The sequence below is a fragment of the Patagioenas fasciata genome, chromosome 15 (assembly GCF_037038585.1).
Source record: "Patagioenas fasciata isolate bPatFas1 chromosome 15, bPatFas1.hap1, whole genome shotgun sequence".
NCBI lineage: Eukaryota > Metazoa > Chordata > Aves > Columbiformes > Columbidae > Patagioenas > Patagioenas fasciata.
Genome location: NC_092534.1, coordinates 7,007,919 through 7,025,483, shown reverse-complemented (window position 1 = coordinate 7,025,483; position 17,565 = coordinate 7,007,919). Strand labels below are relative to the sequence as shown.

General features: G+C 44.5%; 1 protein-coding gene across 2 annotated transcripts; it reads right to left on the bottom strand.

The window, feature by feature from the left end:
• Positions 1–2,976: 2,976 nt before the first annotated feature.
• LOC136108520 (cell death-inducing p53-target protein 1-like) lies at positions 2,977–15,044 on the bottom strand. 2 transcript variants are annotated; one of them, XM_071815305.1, is made up of 5 exons: positions 14,958–15,044; positions 7,431–7,549; positions 5,306–5,371; positions 4,045–4,204; positions 2,977–3,571 (listed from the first exon to the last, which is right to left on the bottom strand). In XM_071815305.1, the coding sequence occupies exons 2-5, from the start codon at positions 7,534–7,536 to the stop codon at positions 3,463–3,465; spliced, it is 441 nt and encodes a 146-aa protein (XP_071671406.1). In that variant the 5' UTR covers positions 7,537–7,549; positions 14,958–15,044; the 3' UTR covers positions 2,977–3,462. The 2 variants fall into 2 exon arrangements, with proteins under 2 accessions (XP_071671406.1, XP_065706421.1); XM_065850349.2 differs by lacking the exon at positions 14,958–15,044 and having other exon boundaries at positions 7,431–7,741.
• Positions 15,045–17,565: the final 2,521 nt, after the last annotated feature.

Sequence of the window (17,565 nt, the reverse complement as noted above, 5' to 3'; positions counted from 1 at the left end):
TCAGCCAAACTGTGTGAAGAATGACATTCATCGTGCAGGGAGAGCTGGACCAGAAGGTAAATCCTGACTTCTGTATAATTTCCAGATTTTCAACTCTCTCTGTTTTTTCTCAGAGGAGCTGAACAAGCATTTGGATTTTGAGGTGAAGAGCATCAGTGTTGGGTGTGAGTGGTGTGCTCTCAGTGTTGGCTTTTAAACCTGCCTGGTCCTTAGGGTCAGAAAAAGGGGAAAATGTTCAGGTGTGGTATGCCTGAATCTCGCTTCTAAATTGTGCTCAACTTGTGTGCCAGGTGATGATGAAATTAGCTGTGTATCAAGCAGGGCAGGAAATGGTATTTGTGAACCACAAGGCTGTAACTGGAAGCCTTTATTTTTTATTAAATGCTTGTGCGAACTACTGTGCCTCCAAATATTGGTGTAAAAATGTTCTGCTTCTCTTAAATGTCTTCTGCATGTCTTAAATTACATATGATTTCTTTGTTAGGTATACGTTCATGTGGTTTTGCTTGTGCACCTTTCCTCCTAAATGTTATCCGGCTTGATGTGTTATTCACCACTACTTCACAGCTTGCTGTTTCACAACCAGATTTTAAAATGGAGAAAAACGGTAACATTTGTTTTAAAAATGTGCGAAACGCTGCAGAACTTGTTGAGCTGATGCCTGCTTGGCTGCTTGTATATTGAATCACTGTGATGTTATTTCCTATCAGATTGAAGTCTGAGGCGGGTCAGTGGCCCTGGTCCCCAGTGATGGCTGCTGTGGGACCTGCCTTGGTGGCAGTGCTGGGTGCAGGGTGCCCAGAGATGGTGGCTCTGGGTTTCGCGCATAACCACGGAGTCAGTGTGTGAGAGAACCTCACTCAGGAAATAGCACCGCCACGCCTGTGTCTAAATGGATAAAATATAAAAACAATTCCAACAGGTAATAGTCGGTTTGTTTCCAGGTGATGTGCTTTTGGCACCCGCTGTGCTCAGGTGCTGGGGGTGGTCGGTGGTTTGTCACAGGATGTCCCTCTGGCACCCAGTCCCATTTCAGGCTCCGTGGAGCTGTGTGGAACAGTCTGAAGTGTTTGTGCTTGGTTGCTACGAGTTTTCTTCAGCAGGATCCTGTGGTTTTGCTGCTCTCCCTCAGCAGGGCAGTGGGGCTTTATTTCAGTTGTGCCTGCCAGGCTGGGAGGTCAGGCTGCCGCTCCGGCACAGGTGTGAGCTGGCTCCGTGCAGTGCTTTGATTGGCCTGGAAAACAGTTGTTAAACAGCTTTTACTTCTGCTAATCCACTTGTACTTTTTTCACTTGTTTTAGAATCTAAAGACGGGAGTTTCTGTAGTCTGAAGACGGCAGTTCGTGTATTTGAAGCAAAAACCTAGGCTGTCCCCGCACGGCCCGGGGTGCGGCTGTCCCCGCGCTGTCCCCGCACGGTCCGGGCTGCGGCTGTCCCCGCGCTGTCCCCGCACGGTCCGGGCTGCGGCTGTCCCCGCACGGTCCGGGCTGCGGCTGTCCCCGCGCTGTCCCCGCACGGTCCGGGCTGCGGCTGTCCCCGCGCTGTCCCCGCACGGCCCGGGCTGCGGCTGTCCCCGCGCTGTCCCCGCACGGCCCGGGCTGCGGCTGTCCCCGCGCTGTCCCCGCACGGCCCGGGCTGCGGCTGTCCCCGCGCTGTCCCCGCACGGCCCGGGCTGCGGCTGTCCCCGCGCTGTCCCCGCACGGCGCGGGGCGGTTTGTGGAGCGCGGGCTGTTCCCGCCAGGGGGCGGGCGGCGCGGCCGCGCTCCCTGAGGCGCTGGCGCCGTTCGGTCCGTTTTCCCACTGAAAGTTTCGCTCGGACGCGATTTCGTGTAAATGAGGCAGGGCAGAGGTGGGCTGTGTGTCGCTCCAGCAGTAAAGCAGCCCGGGCCGGCGCTGTGCGCTGCTGGCGGGACGTTTCCCGCCTCTCTGTGAGCAGCGTCCCCGGGTGCGCGGAGCGGCCAGCCCGCCCGACCGAAAATCCACCCTTAGAGGATGCGCGGGGCTCGGGAACCGCTATTACCGGTGGCAATTTAGGGACTCAACTGTCTTGTTATGGCTTTAATTCACCAAGTAGCTAAAGCGAAGGGTTTGATCAAACGTAATGCCAGGCTAAGCGGCGAGTTTTAAAGTTATTTTAACTACCCTGACTCGCCAAAAATAAGACCTACCCCGAAAATAAGTCCTAGTGTGATTTTTTTCAGGATTTTTGAAGATGCTCGAAATATAAGCCCTACTTCAAAAATAAACCCTAGTTACAGTCCATTTTAAAAAGTCAATTTAAATAGTGTCCAGGCAGCTAGACATGTAAAAAAGTACGCGTCTTTTGGAGCAAAAATTACTATAAAACCCTGTCTTATTTTGGGGAAACAGGGTACATAGTATCTGCAGGTTCTTCAGAGTGTGGGCAGGTCTCAGTCACAACAAAATGCCGTGGTGTGTGCCACACATCCCGCTTGCCTGCAACAGCTACGCCACTAACATGGAAAAACGGGTTTGTTCTATTTTTCCATTTACCTTTCCAGCCAGCAATAAACAGCAGCAGGAGATGCTCCTGTCAGTGTTGAGCAGAGTCTGGGCACCCTCTGGGCAAGCAATTGCAGAGACTCCATTTTATAAGATAAGTGACTTTGGATGAGAACCACAAAGGTTCTCTGTGAAGTGTAAAGCCCAGTGGGTCCTGCTTTGGGAGATGATGCCCCGCAGTGGGAAGGCAGAGAGGTAAAATGAGGACCTTGTTTTGGTGACTTTTTTCAAGCCGTGCTTGCTGATTTTTCTTCTTTTTATGTTTGCCTTTTGGTTCTTGGTTTGTGAAAGTAACCAGGGTGTCCCAGTCTGACCTGCATCTGCACTCTGGATGCAACGGGTCGTGGAAGCAATGCAGACAGGAGATGTTTTGCCAGCATTGTTAACAATAGCAAGTTTATTTTTTTGCCTCATGTACAATACAGTAAAGACAGTCTTATAAGTTAGTGTTTCATTAATAAATAATGAGCTACACTGTACCACCCACAGCCCTGCAGGGGTAGGTCCCATATGAAGAAGATCAGAGAGAAATGAAGTCCTGACCAGTCAGTTCCAGTGCATAGAAGGTAAGTGCTTCTCTAAAACGTGCGTGTCCACACCTCTCCGTTACTGGTGGGTTGGAAAGTCCAGAAGAGTCTGTGTCCCAGCTGGGTTGGAGATTGGAGAGCAGCAGCACTGCAGTACTCACTAGCCGGTCACTTCACAGCTCAGGACAGCAATTCAAACAGAGTGTAAATTTGAGTGATGCTTTGTAAATTAGTCTTCAAGGCTTTTTAAGTCAGTCCAACCGTGTGATGGTAACTCCAGACGGTTCACCAGCAAGGGAGCTGCACGACCTAAGCCTACCCCTATGTGTTTCCTAACAGTAGTTTTACATGTAGAATCTTACGCCATTAGGAAACAGAGACTTGACGTCATCTGGTTGTATGAACTTTCTTTCTATAGTCTTTTGTATCTATAAATATGAAATTCGCAGTATGGGCAGTAATGGTCTGCGTCCTTGAAGCACCTTATGAACAAAGGTATGAAGCAGCATCCAAAGCAGCACCTACAGCCGGAGAGGAGATGGACAGGCATGGAATGAGTTACTGACTTTTCTTTCCACTGGCTACATTTGTGCTGTTTCTCTGCCGTATTCTGTCTGCCTTTTCACTGCATTAATCCCCCTTCTCAAGTGTTTTAATGGTTAAAGTATCTTCTAAATAATTAATCATCTTCACTGCTGATGCCTCATGTATTAGTCTGATTCTGAGCCTTATTCTTAAGTACAGTAGGGAAGCAGACAACATTATACTAGTTTTTGCTCATCTTATGAAAAGTAATAATGTATTTGGTTAAATTTAACAAGTTGGCATCCACTGTAGCCATGATAACTGTATCTAGAATGGACAGAATGGCTCCTTATCAGCTAGAGAAGGGCAAACTGTCTATGTGAATACTAAGTAGAACTTCTGCTTTTTAAAATGAGTCTTTTTAAACCTTCTGCTATGAAAAGTCTTCAAAGTATACATGAAATCTTACCCAACCATACACAAGCTGGTGCACAGCAGGTAAGACAGCTTGCCCAGTCTGTAGGTGACCCGTGTGGTGATGTGCTGGCGGCAGGAAGGGCATATTGTGGATGTCGGATGGCATGAGAATATTCCTGCTAGGATGACTGGAGGCTGAGACACCATGTAAACTGGGTTTAAGAGGAAATGAGAAGCAGCGAAATTAGAAGCACAGGAAAAGTTTTCCAAGTTATAAAGTCTTAACTGGAGAATGTAGGTTCTTAATGTGGCTGATCGAGAGGCACCTACATTACTATTATTGATTTCAAATATATTCATAAGAACCACTGTACTACTTTTTCCATGTGTCCCAAGATCCCAATTCTACCAGCAGCCAGTGTTTACTGGGATCAGGACATATACAGGGAACTGCCTTTGGGATGATTCCCATCGTCAGGCACTGTCCACCACCCACTGGTGGAGGTGCTCTGACATTGAGAACTGATACTTAAATATGAAAATGCGTATTCTCCATGAAGAAGAGATTTGAAGGGTATAGAGGAGCTTTCTAGATGAACTTTTCAGTAGTTACAAGAAATCAATCCAAACAGCTGAGTTGCTCAGATGCTGGTGCTGTCCCCAGTTACCGAGTCTGTAGCTTCCTCGTGTTTTTTCAGTCCGGACCTGACAGTGTCAGGCTCCTTGAGGGGTGCACCCCTTGTAGGTGCAAGGAGGGTATTTTTTCACAAACGTTTTCAGAGAACATTCCCGTGTTAAGCATCCTAAACCAAGTTTAGGGTACATTCACACTGTAACCTGAAGCAAAATTTCAGGAGTGGAAAGGTCTTGTCAGTTAGATAGATGGGGTGTAGCATATCTGAGTTTAATTGCCTGCTGGTCTAAGGGATTTTTAAAAATTTATGTGTCTCCTTCCTTGCTGTAAGAGATGTTATTTGACTGTTCTTTTTGAAGCCTTTCCTTTGAGCTCCTGCACTTTCATAAGGGTGACTAGAACAGGAACAACAAAATAAACTGGACTTAAAATTATTTGTTCTGAAAGTGTTAGGTCCTAGCAGGTTTCAGAAAACAATGTTTCTGTAGATAGGCTAATGCTGGAAAAATTAGACTGAGTCTCTTGGTTTATCTTTCAACATTTCTAGGGAAGTTTTCAGCCTCTTAAGTCATGATTGGGTCAGAAAACACCATCTTCTCTGTTGACTTTTTAAACATTTCACTTGTACGAGCATGTAGAACCACAAGCATTGTGAGAAACACAGTCCCCTGGCACTTACCTGGTTGTTCAACAGTGACTGTTTCTCGACAGGAGTACGGTGGGGGAGCAGGATACTCATAACCCCCTACGCAAAGGAAAACAGGGCAAAATGTAAAAATGCGTACAGTCCGTGCCTCCTGAAATCCCTGTTTGGAGTCTGACGAGGCTGCACAGGGGAGGCCTGAAATGACTCCGTGGAGTGCAGCACGGGGGGAAAAAACACAACTGATTAATGGATTTCTAAAGCCAAAAGAGCCCTTGGTGACTGGCTAGACTCACTTTCTGTGTGGCACAATCTGAGAAATCAAGTCGTTTTTCCAACACAAAGGCAATAACTGCATCTGGAATGACACTTGGTCTTAATTTAAGGACTCCATTGATAAAGGACCCACAATTCCTCTAACTAGTTTCAGTGATCATTACCCTTACTATTAATATTTAGAGACCATTTTTCTAGTTTGAATTTTATCTGCCTTCAGATCACAGCCGAGGAATTTCATCATACCCTGTGCTGTAGAAAAATATTAAAGATATTTTTCCTTTTAGTCTGGATAAAAGAAAAGGGAAGGGAAGCTTGTGACTAAGACACCTCATGCTTTTTTAGTGTGAAATAAATAAATGTATTAAAAATACATTTGTAAGCACATTCAGAATGAATCAACGTGTAAAACTTTACAACCAGTTAGCATGGGTGTGGTTTGAAACCACCAGCCTGGTCTGCAGCAGGAAAGCCCCACGAGAAGCCCTGGAAAAGCTGTTAGGGATGCGTCCTTGAATGATTTGCCAGAAGTGGGAGACATTTGAAATGGCATTTGGGTTTAGTGGTCCTTGGGGTGTGTTTAGTTTCTTTTGAGTTTTTGTTCCTTTTTTTTGAGGGGGAGACGTTATTAATATTTGTGGAAAACCCAACTTGTAAAAAATTAAAAAGTAAGGATTTTCCTTCCAATCCAGAAGAGGAGCGTGCTCAGCACAAGTGAGTTTTCACTCGAGATGTTCTTGTGAAGGATCTGCTTCCTGAGCAAGGACAAGATGCTGCGACTCCGCTTTAGATGTGTGGAGTGCCTGTCCCTTGGCTGGTTCAGTAGCTCCCAAGGAGCGAGACTTTTTCTCCCCAACCTCTTGCAAGTTCTTCTGAGTTTAGAAAGAATCCAGAGAGGTCTTTGAAGACAAAAATGTTTACAGAGAGAGCTAATGAGGATAAAATGCTCTGAAAATTAGTTCAGTTCAGAGAGCCAATACAGGCACATCTAGCCTTGTTAGTCATCCTCTGACTTCCCATTCCGGTTTCTGCTCCAGTCCTGTCTGGTCAGTGGCAATTTCCTCGATAGCAGGAAGGTAACGAAGGTTACTGATGTCTCAGTGTGTCTTTCAACAAGTGTAGGCTTGAACAGGCAGAAGACAAAGGAGTGTTGTGAGATACTTACGCAAGTGGGAGAGCAGTGCCTTGTTTCAGAGAGAAAAAAGTTAGGTTCTGCTTATGGCTGCCCAGGGCAGTGGTGGAGTCACCATCCCTGAAGGGGTTTAAAAGGTGTTTAGACGACATTCTTAGGGACATAGTTTAGAGCAAGAGTTAGGTTACGTTATGGTTGGACTTGATGATCCTGAGGGTCTCTTCTAACTGAAATGATTCTATGAAAAGTCAACCCAGCAATGAGACGGCAACGGGGAAGGGTTGTTCATCCCCACGGAATCGGCTGCAGCACTGACTTATCTAGGGAGGGTGGCTCTGGGCAGCAGGAGTCCAGTTCTCTGGAAAACCAGATTACAGTTTAAGCAAGACAGAGCCCATCCATGCACAAAGTTCACTGTCTGAACATTTGCTTGTTAGGAATGTGAAATTATTGTAGAGATACAACTGCAGCTCCTTTTGCAATAAAGCGTGTGTTTTAGAAAAATTATTAACTAAACCAACAAAAATATTTTCTTTTCCATTTTAAGTGATGTTTTCATTTGTCTATCCCACCAGCTTGCTTACCTCAACGCTGGGGTTTGTTTGCTAGCACAGACGTTTTCTAAACCCATCGTGTCCTGGCAAAGATGGGCCCCTTATGAGCTGGCTCAGCTGTGCTCTGGAAACCAGCTCCCAGTGTTTGCCACACACCGAGAGGGTGCTTGTTTAAACCCCTCTGGCGAAGCCCGCTTACCATCTTGGCTGCAGAACGGTGGTGCTGAGGGTTCTTGAGTGCAGGGGTCACGACGTGGTTCATACATAATCATGGTGATTTCCCCAGGTCCCTTCTCACTAGCCATCTCCACAGTTCACCTGCAAAAAGTAGCGCAAAATAAAATCTGCTGATTGACTTTCAGTGCCTGTTTCTGTAATTCCTAGTTCTCACATTCAGATTTTACTTAGAGGAAAATTCACAGTTCTCGTCTTCTGTTTTTTTTGTAGACTGAAGTGCAGTCAGTTCCTGTTACGCTTCACGATGAGGAAGATGGGAAAGGGGAGCAGAAAATACCATCTTTATGTATTTATTTGTGCTGGAAAGCTAAAAATTTTGCCCCAGAAAACACACTATTCAAAGTGTGTAAATTTGTGACTGAAGGTGTTACTTTTGCAGAAAAGTTAACCTTTTTTTTTTCCCCTATGTATTGTCAAAATAATCAAGGAAGGGAAGAGCACACTTTGGAGCACCTGTGAAAAACCTTCATGTGTCATTAAGTCAGAGCCTGCAACCATGCAACCAGTGACAATTCGGATCTGTCTTTTCATCGGGTTATTGTGCAACCCTATCATCATCATTACTGTGACTAGTTTTGTACTGTGAAACTATTGTCTCACCACTAGTGTGACAGACTTTTGTTGGGCAAGATCATTATTAAACATGACTGCGCTGCCCGAGGCCCTGAACAAGATCAGGCCACGAAGTATTTGTGTTTTGCGTGTTTTAGCAGGAGCTGTTCTTTGCAACACAGGAGAGTGGGAGGAAGAGGATGCAGCTGGACATGTATGTTTGTGTTGCTTTAAATGGAATGCTGTTGATTATTCCTAGCTGTCCCTTGAACCAGGATTAACTGGTTAATTTTCTACTAACCTATAGGTGTCTGTCACAAAATAAGTTTACAGCCCTTGGCGCAGGTCAGCAAGGAGGGGTAGTTTTGGGGGGAAAAGGAGCGAAGGAGTTTGTAGGAGCTGCTGGAAGAGCCTGGTGCAGGTTTGCTGGCTGCTCAGGTGGCTCCATGTAGCTCCTTGCAGTCCAGCTGTGTGTCCTGTGTCACTGCACATGCACAGACACCTTCCCCGGTTCGGACCAGGGCTGTGCCCGTCTCACCTGCTCACTGGTGATGCGGAAGTGAGGGCTTATATTTTAAGAGACACTTGGATAAGCAGATAGAGACTGAGATACGTAACATTTGGCAATTCGGCACAAGCTGCCTGAATATGTGAGGTCAAAATGGAGGATAGAAATTGCTGAACAAGGCAAGATGATCTCAACAGGTTTGTTTTCAAGGTGTGTTGGAGGGTATGCGGGAGGCCAAAAGCAGGGGGACTAGTAGTGCTGAGATAAAGCATCAGACCTGTTAGAGAGGAAGAGAAGGAGAAATTTGAAAATATCGCTAGGGAAGAAGTGATGTGATTTTCACCGAGCTGGATGAACGGGAGGTACTGTGGAAAATGGCAGCAGAATGAATAATAAAGGGAATAGGTGGGATGGTCTTGAGAAAAAATCAAAAATAGAGCATTGGCCATATTAAGGCCAAAGACATTGGAGTAAATTGCTAGTATATGGATTAAAGAGGAAGGGTGGGGAAAGGTGCTTCTTGGTATAAAGACATGGAAACAGGTGATTGGCAATATTAGAGTTATTAATAAGCCATTGTTGAAACTCCATGAGGATCCTACTGAGAAGAAAAAAACAGTTGAGACTCAAGAAAACGTGGTAAGATGAATCTATGAGAGCCAAGGAAAAGCAATGATCTATAGAGAAGAAAGTGCATCAGTAGTAAATGCAGATTCAGGAGTGTGGTGACAGACAAATACTGTATTATCCTATGTTGATGGCCAAGGGCTGTTTCCTCGGGACAAAGATCAGTGGGCAAAATTACAGGGAGTCTCTTCAAATTTTGGCTTATCGCTATCTTGGTACTTAAACACCATACACTAAATACTGGGTGGTGTCAGTTCTGGTGACATTTCTGCTGAATTCATCTCGCTGTGAAACAGGAAGAAGAGGAAAGGGCTTTTGAGTGCCATCCCATGGCTGCAGGCCCAGGCCAAAGCCCTGTCATGAGGCAGAGCGTAGGAGGGAATCAGTGGTTAACATAGTGAGAGCGTTGCAAGTTAACAGCCAAATGTGAGCAAACACTGACTAATCCTTGCTCCACCCAGTGAAGTATTAGTACAATAGCCTCAGTTAAATGTATAGGACAAGAAATGCAGAAGTGAATCAGCAGCAAGGCCAGGAGCGGTGTGGGAGCCCCGCTGGGTGCCAGGTTTGTCTTTGCTCTAATAGAGCCGTCAAGCACAGCAGCTGTGGGCTGTTGGTAGAGCTGGTGCCCTCAATTTGCTGCATTTTCAGTGTCTTGTTATGCGCTTCTGATTGTGCTGCCAGTGACTCTGTGTGTTGTGATGATCACCTGGCCCAGAGCTGGGCAGCTGGGCAGCTGGGACCCAGCTTCTGCAGGGCCTTCTTCAGCTTCAGGAGAAAGTACCAGGGATCAAAAACCCTCTGGGCATCAATGCTGCAAGTCCAGAGGTCCAGGAAAGGCATTTGCTGGGGTGTTTTATGCAACTCAACAGACCCTTTAATTTGGCATGTGAGTGGTTACTCTCAGTTCTTGGTTGGAACAGTGCCTGTCCCAAACCTGTGTTACCGCCAAAGACTGGAGCTGGAGATTTTGCTCTCCTCCCTCAGATGTGATCATCTGCTTGGAGAGGAAGGTATGGGAGAGAACAGATGGTGCAAGCAACCCTGTAGGAAAAAGTGGCAAGGAGAACTATCAGGCAACAATTTCTGAAGAGCAAGAAAATGTCCTATAAACTCCTTTCCAGAAACATCTGTACATCTCAGAGGCCCCCACTGAATAGCTAGGCAGGTAATGCATGTTGTCTTCTCAGCTGTCACACCAAGTAAAGGGAGCTCTGCGAGGGCAGAGCTGACCCTTGTGCACTCCTGAATTGGGGGCTTGGTTTATGTGAAGCACTCAAGATTGACTCAAGGAACTGCAAACGGTGTGATTTACAGGCAGAAATGTACAGTGCCAGGGTCACCAAAACAAGTCTGTGCCTTCCCTGAAGTCTCAGTCTCTTCTACATGTGGGTATAATCAGTTTGCACTGGGAAATAAAGCTCACTTCAAGTCCTGTGAAAATTAGTATTTTGATTTCAAGGTTGTTGGAAATATGCTTTTCCCACAAACACTCCATCAAAGGTGAAATGGCCGTATTTGAAGTGGAATCATCCATGAGCCTGGAGAGCCCCATGGGATTAGATTCATGTCTGTCTGGACCGGGTTGCAGCCCAGCAGAACACAATCCAGGAGCTCCTCAACAGTTATTTCAGAAATCTCATTACTTGAGTTCTGTTGCATCTTTGTTTTAGTCTCATGAGCCTGTGCCAATGAAGTATTTACGATTTCATTTGCAAATTGAAGTTCACTGCAGTACTAATTCTTCTCTGTTCAGATTCAGAAATTATAGTCTGGAAAGGAGAGGAGGCAGATAGGATTTGGCAGGTGCGTGTGTATCAGAGTCCAGGTTACACTTCCATTACCTCGGTATTCTGTTCTGTTGCAGTTCTTCCTCAGATGTAGGTCGTCATGGTTAAAAAAATGATGTAGTACTTCTCTGAAAGCTGATCAAAATTTACCAATTTTTTAAAAATTCAACTAGGCCTTGTTTTATCAAGAAGGTTAATTGTTGATCTTGTACTGCAGACTCCAAATTAAGTTGCTAAAATGTTTTCAAAAGTGCTTGGCACTGGCCTATCTCTATTCCAGTTGAAGCAGTGGAGCTGCTCCAGGGACCCAGATGCGGATGTAACAGCACAAAATTCCTAGCAGTTCTGGCAGCGGGGGAGAAAACGTGCGGACAACTGGGATAGTGTGTGAGAGAGGGACTAAAATTGCAAAGGGCTGTCTCTGTGCTCTGTCTGTACTACAGCTGGCGAGAGCGGCTGGCTCGGGATCATGTCAGCTGGCAGGAGGTTGTCAGACTTGGCTGCCACATCAGGTACTGGGTCTGAGGCAGGGCAGGAAGCAGTGGATTTGTAAGAAAAATGTCAAATCTCCATTCCAGCTCCAGCTGATATTGGTGTGGGATTCGCCATTGACTTCAGTAAGAATGGGGTCAGAGATGGAAAAGAGGGAACATGGAATTTGGGAGGAGGCATTGAGTGATTTGGGTATTTTAAGAATATAGGGTCATGCATTCAAAAGTTTTGTATTTTGGAAGATTAATATGAAAACGTTATACTAAGTGATATTCAGATTTCATGGAAATGGGAAGATACAGCAGTTTTTCCTAGTGGCTTGTAGGATAGTGGTCCAAAGGCTTTCAGTTTGCTGTAATGTGTTCTTGTTCTCCTGTTGCCACTAGTTTAATGTTTTATTAGTCATTTAGCCCTCCCAGCTGCATTTATGAGACAATTTCAATTTCTGCTATTTCAAAGTGTGACCATAAAATGCCATTGCTGGCATGCAATTGCATCTATGGCTTTAACAATACCAAGTGCCTCTGTTTTACTTTATTGAAGCAGTTAATTCTAGTTTTCAGCTAGCAATGGAACGCTGAATTCCTCGGTGGAGAGATGTTTTCCCTTAGCCCTGAGCTGCTCGTTTATGGTAACATTCACAATGTGCTGAGGCTTTTCAGATGCTCAGGAAGGAAAAGTTCCTGCTTTAATAAAGATAAACAAAGAGTTGGGGAGCAACATTCAGGTGTTTGTTTGTTCTTATTCCTAAAATAGAATCTAAAAGAGATGACTGCCAACAGCAAATCAGAAGCTGGACATTAAAAAGTATTCAGGAGTAGACAAACTATTCAGTGAGGTGAAGGATGCTCTGCCAATTCCCCATTCTTTACTCCTGAATTTAGTTTTTAATCCTGGAGTTATTCTGGCTTTTAAGTCTGTATCAGGCTACCAGCTTCCTGTCTCAAATGGAGAAGATGTAGCTATGGGAGATCCGACTGAATATGAATTGTATTTCAAGTTGCGAACTCTTCACCTGGCTGCATTGGCTTGTCAACTGCATTGACTCACCAGCCAATATATGAGATCGCTGCTTGAAGTGGTCAGTGGAATAATTTGGTTGTTTATCTGTTTAAAGCCATCAGGATGTTTTTATCATTGAGCCAAGGAGCTGGGTAGAACCCAGAAAGTCACTGTGTAGATACTGCTTCTCCTCCTTTCATGTGGAAAGGGAGATATTTATGTATAACCCAAGTCCTCATGGCTTACATGGAAGTACAGAGTAAAACGAGCGTAACCATTGTTCACAAAATCAGGAGGAAGCAAATACCAAAGAATAAAATGCTGGTGAACTGAGCTCTACTGAGAAAGAAAGAGCTCTATGCTCTTTCCCTTTTGGAGAGAACCTCCTTTATGGTCTTGTAAACAGTGACGCAGATGCGAGGAAATCTGGAAGGCTTTGTGGTTTGTTTTTGCTTTGTTTGTTTGCTATTCAAAGGCACAAGGAGCGTTGGTTTGCTGCGATGTGTGTCCGCAGGGCTGGTCGCGGGGCGTGCGAAGGAGCTGCAGCGCTGTGCGTGCGGAGCCGCAGCCTGGCCCTGCCCGCCAGGGCTCATGAGGCTGCTGAACGAGCAGGGTCTCCCTGGAATTTCCAGTCCTGTCCCGGGTAAGGTGTTTATGTCAGATTATTCCCTCGTGTATAATTTAGTGCATTTACTGCTCTTGTTGCTCTCGCTTCTAAAGCAGTTCAAAATACTGTAAAACTTCTAGCTTAAAATGATTCATGGTAGTTTAGCCCTGTTAGTTATTGTGCCAGCATCATACTTTTATAAAAAATCCTTCTTCTCTCAAGACAGCCCAGAGACCGCTCCTGTGTCTCTGCAGCGTTTTCTTCACAGGGCTGAGCAAGCTTGGTGAGTCCTTCTCATTTCTGTACAGTGAATCCATTCCTCTTGGCTGTGAGGGACCAATGAGTTCTGTCCTCAGCCCATATAGTGGTAAGAATATCATCTTATATTTAATGGAAATGCTGTTGTTAGAGTAACCCAGTAGCACTTTTTCCTCTTCTACAGCCGCACCGTGCTCATAATTTGTATTTGTGCTGTCATTAACCAGCAGGTGTTTCTCCTCCAATGTCATTTTGTACTAATGAGCTCCCAGCTTGTAGGTGAAATTCCTAATATAATTTTTTGAATGCACGGCTTTGTAGCATTATAATACATAGGAATTCCGTCACAGCAGTTCTCTAGGTTTTCTCAATCCAAGTAATATTTTCTGCTTTCATAATTTGTTTCTTCATTCATACATTTTATTAGGCACTCCTATATATCTGTCAAGGTTATTAATGAAAATACTGAATAAGCTCCATAATTGATTCCTGCATTAACCTTTGGTGCAAAACAGATATATGTCTTGAATCTTATTCCTTAATTTACTGTTTGCAGTATGGTCCCTTACTTCCTTCAGATGACCAACTTCACTCCCATTTAGAGGGTTCTCATTCTGAAGGATGAACACAACTGGGCCCCGGGATTGCGTTAGAACGCGTCCATCCCTAATTACCATTCTAAAAATAGTGTACTAACCACTAAAAGGAAGTATTGGCCACTGGGTTGCCCATTAACCAGGACTGGGGGGTGAGAAACGTGGGTTCAGTTCCTGTTCTGCAACAGTGGTGAGGAACAAATTAATTAGTCTTGGTTTTACTCAGCTCTGTTGTATATGGAAACACTGTATGAGGGAGACACTGCAACCATGGTCCACATGTGGTTATGCCTTGTCTTCAAACTTGAGCAAACAACAGAAGATAGGAAATGCCAATTTTAGATTCAGCCTTTGTCCTCTATTGACACAATTTTGTCTTTCACGTTCCCTTCTAGCTGTCAGAATTGAGGGCAACCTTACAGATTTTTTTCCAGCAGTTCATCATTACCTTAAAATTTGATGTTTGCCGTATTTTCATTTAATTATTTTACAGATTAACATTCCATTATGCACAGCATTGAGTCGTGGGTAGCCAGTATTTCATTTATACCCATGCGAAAATAATGTCCATAACTTGTCCTTCAATTGGACACTGATAGAGCAGCTCAAGCAGTATGTCTTGTAGCAGCTGGTCCTAGTTTAGCAACTCTTACTAAGTTGTTACGAATAAACATTCATTTGAAGAAAGCAGGTGTGTGCTCTGCTTCTGTGTGCGAGCTGAACCCTTTCCTGTGCTGCGTTAGTTTGACTTCCCATTTGTTCTCAGCTTCACCTTATCAAAAAGCTAGTTTACCTGTTTTCCACCTCTGACCTGTTCTAAAGTTAAAATATACTGAGAAAAATCTTCGCCTCCAGATTTTAGGAACTTGAGAGAGAGCTTGCACATTTTGAAAGCTTGATAATTTAATCCTAAAGAGTTAACACTTAAAACTGAGAGCCACGGCTGTCACACTCCTCAAGCTCACTGTCTCATTTAGTCCTTGCCCCCGCCCTTTCCTTGCTTCCAAAGGAGTAAACATAGTGTTGATCCCAAGTATAATAATTTGAAAGCTCTTACCTTTTGGTAGTTCTGGCAAATCTGAGGAGCAAAAACCCTTCAGAAGTTGATCACTTCATCCCTGTGTTGACAATGCGGCTGTGTCTAGGAAAGCAAGCAGCACACCTGACCAGTGACATGACGTGTTGTCATGCCTTGGTAGCGTATCCAGTTGGAGATGTGAGCGAGGCAGGTTGGTTGACAGTGTATAATTACCCCAGTTTGCCCACAGTCCCAGCCTACTGCTCACACCTGCTCTGCAGCAAAAGGAATGTTGTGTGACAGGCTTGCACCTGGGTTTTTTCATGGATAGTTTTTTAATATCCCAGAAATTTTACTTTGTGCAAACCTGACAGGTAGATGAAGACAAATAGGAGCAGCACGGGAGCTTGAGGACAAGGGAGAGAAAAGTGTGTTGTAACCCACAGTGCTTCTATACAAACCATCACAGAGAATGATGATGGGCCACAGGTACAGTTGTATATGGGGATCTGATATTTATTATTGAAATCAATGATCATTTTCTGACCAATTAAGTATTTGTGCTTAGATCAGCAAAGATATCTGTGCAGAGTGGTAACTGTTGATATTAGAGCTGGGATCTTCTTGGTAACAAGGCTTGTGGCTGAACTGGACTTTTTGTTAAATAGATGCTTTGTTTCTGTGGTGGGTTGACCTCGTCCAGCTGCCAGGTGCCCACCTAGGTGCTCTTACTCTCCTCATCAACAGGCCAAGGGGGGAAAAGAAGATGGAAATGTTCTTCAGTTGAGATCATGTACCAATTACCATCCAGGCAAAACAGACTTAACTTGAGGAAAATTAATTTAATTTATTGCTAATTAAGATATATTTGGATGGTGAGAAACAAACAAAAAACACCTTCCCCAGATACAACAGATTTGGCATCTCCAAGTATAATGGTGGCCATATGAACTTTTTAGGAAGGATCATTGTCAAAACCCACTGCAAAGCTGTTTTGTGCAAAGGCCGTTCTCCACAACAGGAGCCCATCCACTGCCCTCCCAACAAGGAGAGACCATGATGCATCAAGTTTGCTTGGGGGACTCGCATTGCCGGTCCAAAATGTGCTGTTTGCTTGGCCTAAGCTTTTCAGTCAGCAGTTGCTTCAAATTCTTCAACAACAAATCGACCCATAAAAATCTGACCCTCTGCTAGCACTTCAGAGGCGTTTGTAAGTTTTTCTTGGAAACATCTAATCTGTGTTCATTCATGACATGCTTTGCAGTGGTGAAAATCAAGAACAAAGTACTGATGTTGATGAACAGAATAGCAAAACAAATGAAAATAGAAATGGTAGTGTGCCTGCTGAGACTCTAACAGATGTACTGTGAGTACATCTGGATCTCAGAGGAAAACACAAAACTTTACAGAAAATAGAGAACGTGTGTCAGAATACATCTCTGGGTGCTGGTAAATGTCCCACTGGCACTAGAGGAGCACATAATGTGCCTTAACAGTAGAACTTACCTGTAGGTATAGACAACAGCTGGATCAGGTTTAGTTGTTGCACGTTCATATTCCAACATACCATTCCATGACAAGGTGTTTTAGGGTCTACTGAAAACATTCTGTATTGAGGAAAGAAAAGAGAGACGTGTCAAAACAGTACCACCTGTAAAACAAAATGGAATCAAGGATAGTCCCTTTATATTTCTATTGTTTATTTATATACGTGGTAGCTAAGTATCTGTGAAATGATGCTTGCAAGATGGTCCCCTGCCATCTGAACCTCAGCAATAGGTTTCTGAACGTGTATTTGCATCTGGGGAAGAAAGCCATGGATACCAAAAAGCATCTGTATTCCTCTCTGTTTCCAAGTGAAGTGTCCACGGTGTGCGAGGCTGGGGCAGAGGAACGGCCACCAAGATGTGGTGCAGGGGCTGTGTGCGCAGGATCGCCCCCTCCCCATCCTGCCCCTGCCCCGCTCAGTGGGGAACCAGCTGGACACTCGGCACAGACTGGATTTTCTGTTCACGAAAACATTTGACAGTTAGGTTAAAGAGGGGTTTTAGGATGGCCGTGGTTGCATATTAAATTTATATTTATTAGTGGCAGGCTATTGTGAGACTATATGGTTTTTTATTAAATATTTTTTCTCTGAACATATACTGGGTGTTCTGGAGGGCATGGAGTTTAGACTTAGCCACAGTTTCCCTCTTCTATGTTGACATATAAAAATGTTAATTTAGTAATTATGTATATTCTTCTTGTTGATGCTGTGAAGATGGTCATCACTAGCCCTGAAATCTTTCACTCCTTGCTCTTCAGTGACTATAACATTGCAATCGGAGATATTATCATTAAGCTGGACATTAAGGGCCCATTTCTTTGGGGAGGGGCGTCTTTCTTTTTCCCCTGAAGAGCAGAGTTAAAAATGTGATGAAGCCCAGGAGTGCATCCAAAAGTGCTCATGCAGAAAAAAAATCTTACTCTGTTGTAGGGTGGCTTAAGTGCTTAAATATTTAGAACAGCTTTAATATGCTTAACATGGCGCCAAGTCAATGCTCATGAAAGAACCTGAAGCTGTTTAAGCTCTAGGGCTGTTTACCTGAGAGGCAGGCATGTGTTCTGGCATCTCCAGCCTTTATTACAGGTGAGATGAGAGGAT

Bases quoted from the DNA above. Each gene is read 5' to 3' on its own strand.
- LOC136108520 (XM_071815305.1), bottom strand. From the start codon at position 7,536: ATGGCTAGTGAGAAGGGACCTGGGGAAATCACCATGATTATGTATGAA. The intron at 5,372-7,430 runs GTAAGCGGGCTT...TCCTTTGCGTAG, and splicing joins ACCGTTCTGCAGCCAAGATG to GGGGTTATGAGTATCCTGCT. The intron at 4,205-5,305 runs GTAAGTGCCAGG...TCTTAAACCCAG, and splicing joins AGTCACTGTTGAACAACCAG to TTTACATGGTGTCTCAGCCT.